Source organism: Citrus clementina, unplaced genomic scaffold (genome assembly GCF_000493195.1).
Source record: "Citrus clementina cultivar Clemenules unplaced genomic scaffold, Citrus_clementina_v1.0 scaffold_5, whole genome shotgun sequence".
NCBI lineage: Eukaryota > Viridiplantae > Streptophyta > Magnoliopsida > Sapindales > Rutaceae > Citrus > Citrus x clementina.
The window spans coordinates 19,766,645-19,783,449 of record NW_006262201.1 but is presented as its reverse complement, the minus strand read 5'-3'; the positions used below and the strand labels follow the sequence as shown (position 1 = coordinate 19,783,449).

The following is a 16,805-nucleotide window of genomic DNA, read 5'->3' as shown; positions in this document are numbered from 1 at the left end:
TCCCATTGATTTGATTTAATAATTTTATTACAAACCAACCCAGAGGCGGAGAGGCTCCAGCGCCAGCGCCTTCGTGATTTAGCTGTCTTTGAGAGACTTCATGGAGATCCTCGCAATTCATCTCCAGCCCTTGCTGTTAAAAAGGTTGCTTATTTTCATTTTAAGCTTGTATTGCTACTATTGTGTTAAATAAGATAATCCAATCTGATAGTTATGTGGTACCAACTAACCCGTCAATTGCCACTCAGTTTGGATACAAACTTTGTATGCATAGCATTGCTTATGGTAATGAATTGAATGTTCATACGGAAGATTATGAAGTAATGAATATTATGGAAAATTGAAAAATGCAAGTGGGTGTTTTAGTTATCGAAATATGTGCTCTTGCTAGTTTTGCAGAACGATGTCGGCCAAGGAAGTGCGGGCATCAGATGTGCGGCCTCTCCCAGTACTGGAAGAAACTCTAAACTACCTTTTAAGCTTGCTGGATTCTACGGAACATCCTTTTGAAGTGATTCATGATTTTGTCTTTGATAGGACGAGGTCCGTGAGGCAAGACCTTATCATGCAGAATATTGTCAATGACAAAGCAATCAACATGTTCGAAAAGATAGTAAGAAAACTTGTTAATCTTTTATTCATCCTTTCTCTCACTAATATTATTTTTAGCACATACTTGAGAATCTCTTATGAACAATCATCTTTTCAAATTGAAATGGGTTGACTTCAGTTGCATTTTTCAAGTCCCAGTGCAAACTCATTGAAATGATGTTGAAACCATAATAAGCCAGTTGGCTTTACTAGTCAAAAAGGCGTTGAACTTGCTGTACTAGGACTGATGAGTATTTTTCATTCTTTGGTTTGACAGGGCTACATAATTTAACATGTATGTCTTGCATAAGCAGAAGACATGTCTAAATCATGATCACGCCAAGCTCTGACTGTGTGTGATAGATTATTGGGGAACAGTATTTTGTTTAATCTCGTGATTAAATTAATAAGGAATGAAACCCAAATTTCAACGGTGCTGGATATGTTCGTGAGGTTGTTTCGGGATCACTTTTGATTTAAATAAATAAATAGTTTTAGAGCTTGATAATTTTGCAGACAGAAGATTGTTGCAAAGTGTTGCAAAAACTAGATAACCAACATGGAGTGTTTCTATTGGATCCAGCTGATGGGCAAATAGAACTTCAGCAGATATATCATGCACTGCAAATATATTAACTTCAGATAAATTTTATTTAATCTGGAACTTAAAACAGTTCCACACACTTTTCTCCGCTCTGGATATCAGATATACACCTTTTTGAGAATTACTTGGGTAGTTGATTGTTTATTACTTTGTGTGAGAAAATCGAAACCAATGGCTTCATCTAATGTTGAGTCCATATATTTCATCCCACAGGTCAAATTTCATGTCATATCTCACCACAAGCTTCGAAGTAGCTGTAGCAGTTCGAGCATTTCTCCCTTGCACTACCTCAACTTGGAGCAGCTTACAAAAGCTCTGACATCTCTTTATAATCTGTATGAAGCTAATTGGAGCTCCAAACCTATTCATGAGAAGGAAGCTGAATTTCGTTCATTTTATGTGCTTCTTCACCTTGATTCTAATGGTCAACCAGTGGTTGGTTCTGCTGCTGACATTTTTTCCCCCTTCTTATTGGAATGGCCTTCTGGGGACTTGAATTTATGAAATATAGTTATTTTCCTGATCAACAGGGGGAGTCGCTTTCTCTCTGGTTTCGTCACGTGCCTTCTCCTATCATCAAGTCAAAAGAAATGTGGTTTGCTCGCCAGGCCTTACGGTAACAAACAAATTTTCAAATATTCAATTTTCCACTTTCAACTTATTCAAAACTGAGATGTTATTCTTTTTTATCCCATATTCAATGATAATTTCATTGTAACTGAAATGTTGTCCTTCTTTTCCATTTTCAATGTATAAAAGGTACTTTCAGATGGGCAATTATAGGCGTTTTTTATCGACTGTTGCTGCTGAGGCATCATATCTACAGTACTGCATTATTGAACCTTATATTGATGAGGTAATCAATTTTGTAACTCTTGCTATAAACATTTTCTTCTGGCATCCTGTTCATATAGGTATTACTAAATTTTACTGATAATTAATTTAAAGCTTTCAAATGGGTGGCTATTGTTTAATTAGGTATTGATTTTGCATTATAGGAATTTGCTCTTAAAATGACCTTTGTTTTTGTTCTCACTTTTGCTGTCCTTTTATGATATTTATAGGTTCGATCACTTGCTTTGTGCTGTATACATAATTGTTATTATAAGCTCCATCCGTATCCTTTAGGGCACTTATCTAAAGTCTTGATGATGGAGGTATGTTGGGCAGCAGGTGGAATTTATTGGTTTTATTGTTGGGATAATGCAATTAGATATTGAAAGATGCATGTGGTTCTTTAGGAATCGGACGTGGAATTATTTTGCAATGCATATGGTCTTCAGACATGCATAGATGAACTAGGAAATAAATTGCTACCCACCAAGCAAACAACTTTTTGTCGTCCCAAGGGTGGACTTCAAAATTACAGCTTTTTGGGATTCCAGCAACTTGGGAGGTAACTTTTGACATGCATTCTGGCATTTTAAATTTTAAATTTTAAGTTTTTTTATTAGACCTATGGAAAAGATTTGGAGATATATATATATATATATTAGCTTTCTAGAATAACCATCTTTAGGTCTTCTGACCTGTCTTCACTATTTATGGAGGCTAAATTCAAAATTTGTCTTACAACTTAGCAGCCATATGTTATCCTCGTTGTTCTACAATCACTTTCTGTTGGTTCCCATGAAGCCTTTTTCCCAGTTTGATGGTTGGAACTAGAAGTTTCATAAGGTCAGCCAAATTTTTGACTGACTGAGAAAGAAAATTTGATTCTCATAAAAAATTCATAGATGTATACTGTCTTACATAACAGTGAGATAAACATACTCTATGCAAGATATATTTGTCATAATTCACTGCAGGTGTGCTGAGGCGGAAGTTTTTTTAGAATTTTATTAACAATTTGTGATTTGCTAATATGCTCCTTATATGGTCCTTGCCAATGTAGGATGTGAGGGCTATCTTATTGTTGTGCTAATTTAACACCAGCAGCCTTTTAAAACTTTGTTCTGAAAATGCTACTTTGTTGATTGACAAATCAATGCTTGATTCAAATTGCAGGCAAATTGAACTTTGAGCTGCTTACATAATCTTGCACACCTGAAGAACATTGGTGGATTGACTGTTGTATCAATATTAAATCATGGGTAACTTCACTATGTATTAGGATTGCCTGTAAGCAATTTTTGTATTGTTGATGAATTATGTAAGATACAGGAAATTCTGTGTAAAAATAACTGGTGCAAAACAAGTAATGAACTTAACTGGGTATGTTTTCTGCTATATTTATTAGATTACCATATACACAATTTATATAGTTGAACTGCAGTACTAAATGTTGCAATATCGTTTGTATACAATCTGTATATGGTGCCAGATTTCTATAATCGATCGCTCTGCGACTGATCATTCGAAACTAACTTATAGCCTGCATATGCCCTATCCCTACCCTGTTTGGGAAGAAATGAACTGTTTAGATTTGTATTTTCAAAGAGCTATCAGGTCGTACATTGCATGTTTTCCTTTAATGGTGTGTTTACTTGTGGGTTTGGGGAATGGAAATGAAAGAATGGAATGAAACCTATGTTTACTTGGTAAAATATAATTTGGGAATATGAATAAAATGTGTGGGTTCCATACAATTTGGGAATAAGGAATGAGAATTTTATTCCCATGGGGGTTGAGAATGAAAATGTAGGAATGGAAATGAAATATAAATTTACTTTTCTATCATTCTAATTTTTTCATATTTCTTAAATTACTCTTGTTCAAATCACAAATAATTTTATTATTTTAAATGTCATTAATAATAATAATAATAATTATTATTATTATTATTACTATTACTATTATTAAATTTTATTAACTTTATTATTTTAATTATTATTATTATTATTATTTTCACTAATATTATCATTATTAACAATTAAAATAATGATAAAAATAATTAATTTATCATTATTAAAAATATTATCCTTATTGTTATTATTATTATTATTAAATTTTATTAACTTTATTATTTTAGTTATTATTAATTATTGTTATTATTATTTTTATTAATATATCATTATTAACATTTATCATTATTATTATTAATAAAAATAATAATAACAATAAATAAAATAATAAAGTTAATGAAATTTAATAATAATAATAAAATAAATGTTAATAATGATAACATTAATAAAAATAATATTAACAACAAAAATAATAATGATAATATTGTTAATAATGATAAATTAATTACTTTTATTAATTATTAATACTATGGGTATTTTGATAAATTGATTTTCATTTCAATTCTTCATTCCTATTTATTTTGCCAAGTAAACACATCAATGGCATTCCAGCACATCTTATTTTCATTTATTTTTGTCAAGTAAACATTGAAATCTCATTCTCATTCCCCATTCTCATTCTCATAAAATAAACGCACCATAAAAGTTGCACGAGGATAAGCAACATGATTGAATTGAATTGAATTTTAGGATCAAGTTGCACTTGCAACATGATAAAACAAACAAATTTAGTTTATTTAGATAATTGTAGTCTACAAGTACCAACTCCCCGATATGCTGTGGGATCAGCTTGAACATTACAAGATGGCAATGACTGCATATTGACTAGAGTTAAGTGGATGAAATGATTATGAACTGAAAGGCTCTCTCCATCCAGGCAAGTGAGAAGAAATAGATGTAGCTTTCATGCCCAAAGCAATGTCACAGCAAGAAATAGTATAACAGCCAGTCCAAAGCAAAATCCGACAATTGCCATGAAAGCCTGGAAACAGCTAGAAATAAGTGACAATTACTCAACTGGACAATATTAAAAAAGCTTGAAATTTTGTCTCACTTGCCTTTCCCTGAGTTTGAAATTTAAATTTGACAGTGAACCATGACAATCCTCTATCTACCAAAGGTGCAAGAGCAAGGGCGCTGCATAAAAAAACACCTCTTTTGAATTAAGAGGATCTTGATGGATGATGCATGAAAAGTTTATTATAGATCAAGAACAGAAAAAATAAATACATACTTTTGTGAAGAAACAGGAACCATCACAACATTAATAAATTTTAAAACGAGGAAACAAATTCTGAAATAAGCTCATCCTCGAGCTCTTGCAATAAATTTGCAGTGAGTTGTCGCTTATAAATTAAAGCACTTAACTGGACAAGTCAACCTATAACATCAAGGTATTAGTGAACTGCTAAAATAAGGAAGGCAAGTCCACGTTATAGCAGCTTACCCTGCAGCTCTTACAAGCTTAGTAACCTGGCTGCCAGCCCAAACCATGGCCATTACTTTCAGAAATCTGCAAAGCACTTAAATCATTACATGAAAAATTGTCTCAGAAGCTGAAGTAGAAATTCTACCTCTCAACAGCTGCGACATAACCCATCCGTCCAGGAACAGGAGCCACATAAAACCTAGAAATCAGGTGAAGAGCTGCCTTGTGTCAAACACTGCATGACTACATAAATGTATTCGTAGAACGTACACGATGCTATGCAATCATGAGAAAATAATTTTCTTCCACAAACATCAAGGAATTTAGGGGTTTTACTCTGTAGGTTCTCTTACAACTGTTAACATAAGAGATGTTTATTGACTGTGCATTTTGAATGGCCATTAGCCTTGGGTTAAATAACCTTTAACTCAGAGCGTCAATTTCAGAGTGATAAAAACTGTTCTTCTAGGAGCAGAAATGAAATTTCTAAATACTCAGTATAAAGCTTATAGAAAGATCTCTAGGTCATTCGAGAAAGAAAAAGTTTTCTCATCTCCAGAATTTGAGCTCAGTTCCCAACATACGGAGTAATGGCCCCTATTACTATCTCTAACAAAAAGGTGTCACTAGGGAGGACTTTCCAAGTGTCTCTAAAGTTGATTAAAATGTTGTTCTCAACAAAATACATCATTACAGGCAACAATTATAATAGGCCAAAGTTGCACAAACAGCAGATCCATGCATGGCATAGTGTCAGAGGTAGATGTGAATGGCCTTACTATATTACTCACCATACCAAGAGGAAGGTTGTGAGGTAGTAGGCTGTGTTCAGTAGCCCATATGACAAAATTCCAGAAATTCCATATCTCCTCAGTTTCTTCAACACCCTGACAAGTTGCACAGGTGACAGCTATTATAAGCAAACATGCCTAAAACAACCATAGAATTATAACCCTTTCTAGCATACAGTCCCAATTCTGCCTTCACGTTGTTTCTACTTATTAGAATTTCCAGTAGCACAACAAACAAGAAACATTAAAAGAATAAGAACAGAATCAACTCATGCAAACATTTTTTAGCCAGAAATTTTCTTTTAGAAGAGAAAAAAATAAATAAATAAAGCCAAAGGAAACATGCTCAGAGGAGAAAACTTTCTCACGCATAATTCTCTTTCAAGATACAAGCTATGTTATTGCAAGTAAATAACACAATAACAATTGCACATAAATTGATAAACTAAACAAAATGAACGAAAGTAACAGACTAGCATCATCATAATCAAATGATCATCACGATTCAGTAGCCTTTACAATTGATCAAAAATATTTGCAAGTCAAGGAGTGAGTACTCTTTAGATGAGAAAGACTCTTTCTGACTACTTTCGGACTTTTCCATTGAACCTTCAAAAACACATCAATAAAGCAAATTCATGAGAAATTGAAAGTCATATAAATGAAACACTAGTTTTTAGCATTATAATTATTAAACATCCAAAATGTAAAAACAAACATTTTCCTTGACTTTATCATCTATGAACCACCTATTAGATGTTGAAAGTACAAGTAGCCACTGAGGATCTCTGAAATTATCTCTAGACCACCCGTTGTTTCATTTTTTTAATCACATAGACACTTTCCCATCACTTTTGGTAATGAAATTTAAAAAGTACAGGAAAATATGTAAATGGGTAATAAGCGGTTTGTAGATAATTTCCCAATAGATGAAAATCATGTTCCCAGTGTACGTGACATGACGTACCTTCATCATTAGCCGAGTAGTTACCAGCATCAGAAAAACCATCAGCCTATTCATAAATAATCCAATTTTAATAAAAAAATTTCCATTTTCAATAAACAAATAGCTGCTGACTAAACAAAACTAAAAACTGAATATGGAGATGATAAAGTTGTCTTTACTAACATTGCTGTCAGCGTTAATCAAGCAAAGTGATCGAAAATTGCTGTGATTCAGAGGGCAATAATGTAAATTCCGCGAGGAAAAGGGCGGCGGGAAGCAGACCCTCGGAATTGTGACAATCGTCGGATACTCGTTGAAACCCTTAATTGAAATGAAATGAAGCATTTATAAGAATGAAGAATAAATTAAATGATGCAATTAAAAGAAAAAGAAAAAAAGAATTTTGATTTGGTTTGAAAACTTACCAAGTGATGGCCGTGCAAGCCTTGAGGGCTGATTCTGAGGGAAAGAGACATCAACATCAGCACGGGGGAGAGAGATTTCCCACTTAAGAGGATATTAGGCGGGAGGAAAAGGCCTTTGATATAGTTATATGTTACATTTTACATGTACTTTACTCCTGGGTCAGTATCTTTTCAATTTCGTCAATTACGTCCCAGTAGGGTGTAGACTGTAGACTGTAGACTGTAGCTTGTAGTGTAGTATTTGTAATTATGGTGCATTTACTTAACGGAGTGGGAGTGAGAATCCATCACGCGTTTACTTACACATTTAAGAAGAGAAGTTGGAGACTTACACATTTAAGAAGAGAAGTTGGAGTCTTATTCTGTAGGTCTCACTCATTTTGGAGTGAGAATTGGAATTCTCATGGGAGGAGGTGGGAGTGGAAATCTACTCTCTACTTTTCTTTTTTATCCTTATTTTATTGAATATAATATAATTATATTATTAAAATAAAATAAGGTCACATTTATTAAAAATAATAATAGTAAACTTATTTAAATAAAAATATTATTATATTTGTTGAATTTTTAATAGTATTATATTTATTTAACATTAATAATTAATAATAATAAATAGTTTATTATAAGAAAATATTAATTTTATACTATATTATTAATAATAATGTTTTATTTATGTTGCTCTTATCAATAATTTTTAATTTACATAATTACAGTTAAGAATAATAAAAAATTGTGATCTATATAATTAAGAATGTTAATAATAATTATTAATTTATATAACTAAAATAAATAGTTAATTTTACAAATATATTTTTTTTTCAATTTGTAATTAAAAACTATAATTCTTTACGTAAGGGTAAAGTTGTATGTCATTATCGCCTATAATGCTATCTAAGTATTGTAATCGAGTGGCATGGTTTTGGAATGTAGGATTACGAATTAATTTTCTTTGATTATGCCTTCGGATCAATATCATTAACAAAAAAAAATGTCACAATGAACATGAACCTCAATTTCATTTGCCACATGTCGAAAAAAATTTGTCCTCTCATGTCCATATCTAAAACAACAAGTAAAAATGAACCAAAAAAAAAAAACAAATCAGCTAGCTGGGCATTGATAAATGTCCATAAAGTTAAATGCTAGCACATTTTTTTTGTCATTTTCACAAAGAAGAAAATAGAAGCATGCATATATATATATATATATATATATAGAGAGAGAGAGAGAGAGAGAGAGAGATAGGTTATTATTACTATTATTATCATTACACACACAGAGAGTCTATGGACCCTAGGCCTAATTAATGACTTAAACAAATCATGTGGAAAAAAAAAATCCCATGGTATATGTGTATATGTTTGTGTTTATGTATATATATATATATATATATATATATATATATATATATGTATGTATATTCTATTTCTATGGACCCTAGTCCTAATTAATGACTTAAACAAATCATGTAGAAAAAAAAAATATCCCCATTTTCTTCCATCTTTGTACATGTCCATTGAAATTGTAACATGCAGAATATAATATATAAAAAAAAGCATTTTTTAGGCACAAAATAAAAGAATGCAGTGATGAAACCAAGATTAGAAAAAGAAGCATTGTTTCGCAGGAAATAGATGTATAGGTGCCAAAGCAATGCAAGTTGGCCACAATAATCTTTATAGAACATGATCATTAAATACCCAAGACAATCAATTGCCCAGGCTTAGATATTTTTAATATCTACTGTCGTAATTATCAAATTACATACTGGAGAAAGGACAATAAAAATTCTCAAAAAAAATATCAATTACTAGCTACAATTCACTGAAAACTACTATGAAAAAAAAATTGTAAATAGAAACTGCAAATAACCTAACTCATCCTTACCTATTAGCCAAAGACATAAACTCCAACACTAAATCATCGAACTGGTATAAAATCTAATTAGGCATCCATATCATAAATTAATCACCATTTAAAAATAATTGATCAATTTTCATATGCCTTATTGACAAGGAACCTTCAGCACGTTACCCTTCAACAAATCAATTTCATGAATAATATCGAATATGCTAACTGACTTTTGCATAATTCTTCTCTTCCCTTTTCTCTCTCTCTCTCTCTCTCTCTCTCTCTCTCTCTCTCTCTCTCTCTCGCTCGCTCTCGCTCTCTCTATTTATCCTAATATGGATATTTGTGGATGGAAGAAATAGACAAGACAAATAAAATCAAACACTAATTTAAAAATCAAACATAAATTAAAAAATTAAAGCCAAATTCAAAATCAAACCTTAGACGGTGAAGGGTCGGCACAATGATGGTGTCGCGCAAAGGGTAGCAGTGGAGTTGGGGTCGCACGGAGTGTGGGTGTCGTACGGGGAGGTGACTGCGAAGGGAGATAGTGTCGTGGTGGAGCGTCGTGAAGTTGGCTTCTATTGAGCACAAGGGGAATGACACAGAGAGTGATTTGAGAACGACAGTGATGAGAACAGAACAATTTTTTTTTTTTAAATAGCTTCAAACCCGCATAAACCCGACCCCCCCCCCCCCCATGGGTTTATTTTATGCGGGTTTGACTGTATTAACATTTTACTCTAACTACACTACAATCCTATGTAGTGTATTTATCAAACATTGTATAATAATACCCTAATACTACGAGGATTCCTAATACCACACAATGAGGGGTACCAAACCCAGCCTAAAAGAATGAGTAATCCAACGATTACTTAAAAACACCTACAAATGGAGGTCCAATAATATTGATAAAAAAACAGAAAAAAAAAAGAATTCTTTCTGAAATTTTAGATGTTATAAAAAGAAAAAAGAAAGATTCTTTTTTCTTCCTTTGCACACAATCTTCATAATGAAGTTGATTTAAGCATTGGAGTGCCTTTATATTTACATCTAATCGCCATCTAGATTAACAAGTTTGAAAAATTTTTCTTTGCTCATCTTAACCTGTGAAGATTATAAAAAAAAAAACTTCTTTAAATTGTTTGCTCAATTTTATTGCTTGTGTTGAAAGGGTGAAAAGCTAATTTTATATTCCAAAGACTTGTATAACGTTATTTTTAGAGACTTAAAAGTGATTTTAAAAAGTTAAAAATTAATCTTAGTGTTTGGTAAACTATAGTGGAGGGGTGCTAACACATTATTCTAAATTTAGTGATAAAAAAATACAAAATTGAATGTACTATATTTTGTAGTGGTGAATACGAATAATGATAGACATCCCAAAATTTTTTATAAACAACTGTGAGCGATGCTACCTATTTCCACTTCAATGGATAAAGGCCCATGTCTTACTATTCAATCAGCTTTCCTTTTCCTTAATTACCTGAGCTTTGACTAGACGTTTCAGTTTACCCATCCCATTGGCTTTGAATTAATGATATTATCTCATCAACTAATTGATGAATAATACATCAATTGTGATAGTTTTTTAATACAAAAAAAAAAATTGAAATGTGTAATACTACTCATAATATATCGAAACATGTATATTTTTATTCTATTACATATTCTCCGAGTCTCGTGCAATTATTGCCAAAAATATTGAAAAGTTATGCAACAAGTCACTAGTGATTTCTATCAACTTACAACTTCTTACCCTGTTTCACCTGGAAGAAGAATGTACATTAGGTTGATTGAAGAAAAGAATCTGGCATTTTTGGAGATATATGTGCCGTTTCTTTGGATATTTATTTTTGCAGGATCATATATGATGCATATGCAATGTTCCCACGCATTCAATGAAAAATGCATCACTCCCTGCCGAAAGAAAAGAAAATATTGCCCCCCTATGTTGTTTTAAGTTTCCTTTGTGTACTTTAAAATGTTTCTTTCATGTATGAGAGAAAAAAAAAAACATTACAATAAATTTGGGTTATTTGTATCTTTCCAATTATGATATCATCATGTTCACTAATTTCATACTTAAAAACTAAGTAAACTACCCAGTTTGGGATCGCGGTGCTGATTGAATAAGTAACTTTTATTGTGCGGATTAAATAACAGCTTAATGTTTGTAATTGTGTTGTTGCTATTGCTATGAATACACTGGCAAAACTTGACACGATCCTATTATCTGACACGAACATGATACAAATAAATGAGTATAGGTTATCAAATTTGACACGATTATTAAATGGGTCGGGTTTGAGTCGATACGATTTTTTTCTTAGTCAGGTTGGATTAAAATTCTTAACCCATTTATCTGATAAATGAGACAATTATATTTGTTATTCTAAATCAATTAGTAAGTTCATATCATCAAAACTCAAATATTAGACATGATTCTTTTTTTTTTTTGGGAGAATGATGAACATATAAATAGTGTTTCATTTGTAAATGTGTAAAATATTTGTAGATATGTATATTTTATAATATTGACACACACACACACATATATGCACGTGTGTGTGTGTGTGTGTGTGTGTGTGTGGTGTAAATTTTATTAAATATATAGATATTAAGCGAGTTATAAAATAACCCATTTATTTTCCTGTTGAGTTAGGATCTCAATATTTAGTACGATTATTAAATGGCTCGTGTTTAGATTGGCTTAAATTTAACACAACATGAAACTGACACGACACAAACACGACTCGGTGACCTGTTTTGCCAGCTCTGACAGCAGTGGTTAATGTCTTTTATTATTATTATTTACTAATTAATTAATATTATATTACCTTACAATTTCATCACAAATATTTGAATGAGTTAAATTCATTTTTAAATATTTAGATTAAAAAATTATATATATTAACCACACGGCCCAAACCCAACAGCTGGACCCTCCAAAGTCCAAAGTCCAAAGCATGCACCCGTACCCGCACCCACACCTACCATGACTAATCGTGTTGTTCAATTAATGTTTGTTCGATAATACACATTCTCAAGTTGGAGAATCGAACCAAGTGTAAATATGAATTCTCACTATTAATTAGCCAGCATACCCATAGAATTCCATACAGCCGTTGAAATCGATTGAATGAGACACAACTAGACTCCACATTTACATTCCCGAATTAAGACTTTGTGAGAGATGTAAGTGTCATTGCTACATACGTAGCTATTATTCTGTCACTTTCATGAAATTTCACATGCATTTTTATTTTATATTTACCCAAAAGCCCAAAAAAAAAACAAATAAAAAAAAAGTGTATTTGATGATACATACATCTCACATGCTTATGTGCATTAATTTCAAATATGCCTTGTGTTATGTTATCTTACTCTTTCAGGCATTGACAAACATTTTAGAACGAGGAAAAGAAATAAACTGCTGCCTGTGCTTTTTCTTGTTGATTAATTGTATTGTAGCCATCTCGTGCGGAGTGCCTCATTTCTCTTATTTAGAAAGCAACATAATAATAATGTCACAAAAAGATATACGTGGCTGCATGTGGCCACTACAAAAATATACTATTTGGTTCAGTGGATATTGTCTTCCTCTCACAATAATAATAAAAAAATTAGATTTGAATTTGATTTATTCAAATTTTAAATTTTTTTGCGTTTATGTTATTATCTTTTCATCACTTCAAGAATTGTAAAATGTTAAATGATTAAAAGAAATATTGTTCCCTTTCATTTGAATACAATAACTTTGCAAAATATTTCATTTTATTACTTTTTCATTAAAATCGTTAGTTGACTAGTAAAATATTAATTTTACTCTTTATGGCAAAATACACAAATAGAGGTGTCAAATAATTGACGAAAAACTTTCTTATTCTCTTGAATTGTTAAATAATAGTTTTAACCATGAATTATTAATAACCTTAAATTTATTATAGCTATAAAAGTAGTGAATTAACAAAAATACCCTTAGATACTTTTGTTGAAAACACATACAATATGTTCTAGAAAAAGAAAAACACTTAAAACTTATCTACCCATATTTAAGTGTTTTTTATTCAAGGGTGTTTTTGTCAATTCACTACTTTTATTGTTATAATAAATTCAAGATTATTCATAAATTCATGGTTAGAATTATTATTTAAAAATTTAAGGGCATAACAATAAGTTTATATCTATTATTTGATACATCTATTTGTATATTTTATAATAAAGGTAAAATTAATATTTTATTAGTTGACTGGTCAACTAACAATTCTAATCGAAAGTAGTGAAATGAAAGATTTTACAAAGTTATAATAGTAAAATGATAGGAAACAACATTTTTTATATTCATTTGATATTTTACAATTTTTTAAATAATTAAATGATAATAACCCTTCTTTTATTATGGGAAATTATCACCGCATCATTTCTGTTTTGTCTTATGTTCATCTAACCATCACAAAATTCTAACATATTCTCTATACTACCTTTCTTTTTAAATTCGTATCAACTAACCACTTTTGCACTAACACCATTAAATAATTTAAACGAAATGATAATTTTACCCCTAAATAAATTAAAAGATCATTTTATCTTATAAAAGCTTTGAAAAATAAAAAATATATATAATTATAAGAATACCGCTAAATTTAATAAAAAACAAATCACAAATAGAGGTGCTCAAATGAATTTATTTACTAAAAAAATAAATTTCAAAATTTTAATAATTTAGGGGATTTTTATTAAATCCTAAAATTTTGTAATTATTTTTATAATAATTTTTTATTAAAATAAGTTTTATTAAAAAATAAAAATTCTAATTTTGAAATTTATTTTTATTAAATTTAGGGATATTTTTATAATTATAATTTTTTATTTTTTAAATTTTTATAAAATAAAATAATCTTTTAATTTATTTGAGGGTAAAATTATCATTTTATTTAAATTATTTAACGGTGTTAGTGCAAAAGTAACTAATTGATACAAATTTAAAAAAAAAAGTGGTGCAGAGAACATGTTAGAATTTTGTGGTGATTAGATGAATATAAGATAAAATAGAGGTGGTGTAATAATAATTTTCCTTTTATTATTAACAAAAGGGTAAATTGCACTGTACCCCCTACTAGAGTGACTATCTTCAAAATACCCCCCAAGGATACGAAAACATCACTCTACCCCCCAATTGCCGTGACTTGAATGGTTGACTGACGTTGAATAATTAAATTACGTGATTATCCTCATATGAAACAGAATATTCTATCTAACAGTATTATTGGGTGAGGTTTTGATGTGACATTTCTGTCAAAAAACGTGGTAGTGTTAAAGTTTTTAAATTGATTAATATTAAAATGTATATTTAATTGTTTGGTCAAAAAGTTTTAAATTGATTCCTTATTTGGGCTTTTGATTGAAGAAAATTACAAGGCATGCCATAAAATAACACTTGTTTACTGTGATTTGCATTGTGATTTCAACCACTCATTTTGAAAGTTAAAAAAAAAAAAATCATCCTTCTCTCCCTTTGATTACAACAATTCAAAATCAAAATCAAACTGACCTTTATTTTACATATTTGAACAAGCTTCGTATTAGCAAAAATCTCAAACGAGACATCACAAAAAAATTAAAAAAAAATAACAGTAGGTATGTCGTCTTCAAGAGGAAGTTAGTTTGATGTAGAAGATGAAGATGAAGATGAAAATGAGAAGTTGGAGATCAATGGGAAGGTGCTCAAGTTAAAAAACAAAACATGCAAAGATTGTGGTAAACGTGCATCTGTATACATCTCAGAGTCTGCTGCAAATCCTAAAAAGCTGTACTACAAATGTGATAATGAATGCTGCAATTTCTTTAGATGGTAGAAACCAAATATGTATGAGTATAGAGTACTCATAAGAGGATTGCGAAAGTTGCATGAAAGTTTCAAAAGTGATGATGAAATAGGAATTAAAGACAAGAAGATGCTAAAGATGGGAATTAGTAAACTTGCTGCAAAATCAAATTCAATCATTAGGCTGCTGTATATTATCCTGTTCATGCTGGTACTTTGCATGATGTATATGCTTACTGTTGCTCATAACTGAAGTATGAGGGTAGAAAGTAGTAGAAATTATTTAAATAAAATTAAATAGCTGAATGAAAAACTTCCATGTACCAGAAGCTCATGTATTACATTCAGTAATATATACTTTCAGTTCAACAAAATATTACACCTAGTTGTTGCGGTCAATATTCACCATCACTAACAACATATTACATTTTGTCTTTTCAGCTTCTATGACAAGGGATTACAGACCATACCAAATATTAACTGCAACAACCCCAAGAAATAGTAATTTAGCCTAACTAATTACATAAAATTATAAAATTAACAATTCCAAAAAAACATGAGCACACATACTGCGTCTCAGTTTTTTAAAGTCTACAATTAGGTTTTAATTACAAATATATACTGCACTGTTGTAGCAGTGTATTCAAAAGCACATCAAAATATCAAAATCAGCAGCACCATTTTCTGTAAATGTCCATACTGCTACCATCATGCCATTCATTGTAACAATATTTCTCTACAACATAAAGCCCCACTTAGTTGTTACCATTTTGCCAAAACAAAAGATTATTTTTTAAAAGAAAAAGAAAAAACTTACAACCAATTTGAGCGGCTGCTTTGCCCTTCAAATCTCTCTTTGTTTGAACTGGGCCATATTGTGGAGTGGTCCCATCAGATTTGCCTCCCTCTCTAATTTCAATGCCTCTTGTTGGTGGCATTGAAAATTGATCAAAACCTATGTTTGTTGTTGTTGATGCATTCCTTTGTCTCTCTTTTCCTCTGCTTATTCCTATTGCTTCCTTTGTTGCTACTTCCTTTGTTGTTGCTGCCTTCTTTGTTGCTGAACCCCTTGTTGATTGTTCTAGGGTAGGCGTAGAAGTATTAGGTGATGGCTCAGTTGCTGACCCATCAAGTGTTGAGTTTCGAGCAACATTCACTCTTATAAATGATGCTCCTGAGCTTAAGGCTGCTGCCAAGTTCTTGCGATACTTTTGTTCAGTACAGTTAAGTAAATTTTGAGTTTATAAGGTTAGTACACCTAAACTTTGTGAAAAATTCATATTACTCCCAACATATAGTGACAAAGCTTCAATTGACATCCCAAAAATGTGAAAACATCAGTTAACCCCCATATGTAGTCACTCTATGTGGGGGGTAATTTGAAGATAACGTAACAGTAATAAAAAAAAATTTTTAAAAATGAATGTTTAAATTGTAAGCAATTTCAAACTTAGCAATATATGCATGGTCTTCTTATGTGCATTGGCTGGATCAACAAGACAGCCCTTTATATTGTGACCAACACTGTGATAGTATGAACAATATACTGCGAGCCTTCTTCTATGTGCTAGTCGTTCATCTGCCTCCCTTCTTC

The 16,805-nt window shown here is 31.1% G+C and overlaps 2 protein-coding genes across 4 annotated transcripts; one reads left to right on the top strand and one right to left on the bottom strand.

The window, feature by feature from the left end:
• Positions 1-39: 39 nt before the first annotated feature.
• LOC18042722 (SAC3 family protein C) lies at positions 40-3,431 on the top strand. The gene is made up of 8 exons (XM_006432272.2): positions 40-144; positions 392-613; positions 1,409-1,630; positions 1,726-1,811; positions 1,955-2,051; positions 2,260-2,352; positions 2,437-2,591; positions 3,203-3,431. The coding sequence occupies exons 2-8, from the start codon at positions 404-406 to the stop codon at positions 3,216-3,218; spliced, it is 879 nt and encodes a 292-aa protein (XP_006432335.1). The 5' UTR covers positions 40-144; positions 392-403; the 3' UTR covers positions 3,219-3,431.
• Positions 3,432-4,653: 1,222 nt separating this feature from the next.
• Positions 4,654-9,908, bottom strand: LOC18043051. Of its 3 annotated transcripts, XM_006432267.2 has the most exons (11): positions 9,821-9,908; positions 8,539-8,590; positions 7,531-7,564; positions 7,289-7,426; positions 7,127-7,172; positions 6,717-6,768; positions 6,160-6,255; positions 5,514-5,567; positions 5,387-5,452; positions 4,998-5,076; positions 4,654-4,921 (listed from the first exon to the last, which is right to left on the bottom strand). In XM_006432267.2, the coding sequence occupies exons 2-11, from the start codon at positions 8,586-8,588 to the stop codon at positions 4,844-4,846; spliced, it is 693 nt and encodes a 230-aa protein (XP_006432330.1). In that variant the 5' UTR covers positions 8,589-8,590; positions 9,821-9,908; the 3' UTR covers positions 4,654-4,843. The 3 variants fall into 3 exon arrangements, with proteins under 3 accessions (XP_006432330.1, XP_024040803.1, XP_024040804.1); XM_024185035.1 differs by lacking the exon at positions 5,387-5,452; XM_024185036.1 differs by lacking the exons at positions 4,654-4,921; positions 4,998-5,076 and adding an exon at positions 5,083-5,320.
• Positions 9,909-16,805: the final 6,897 nt, after the last annotated feature.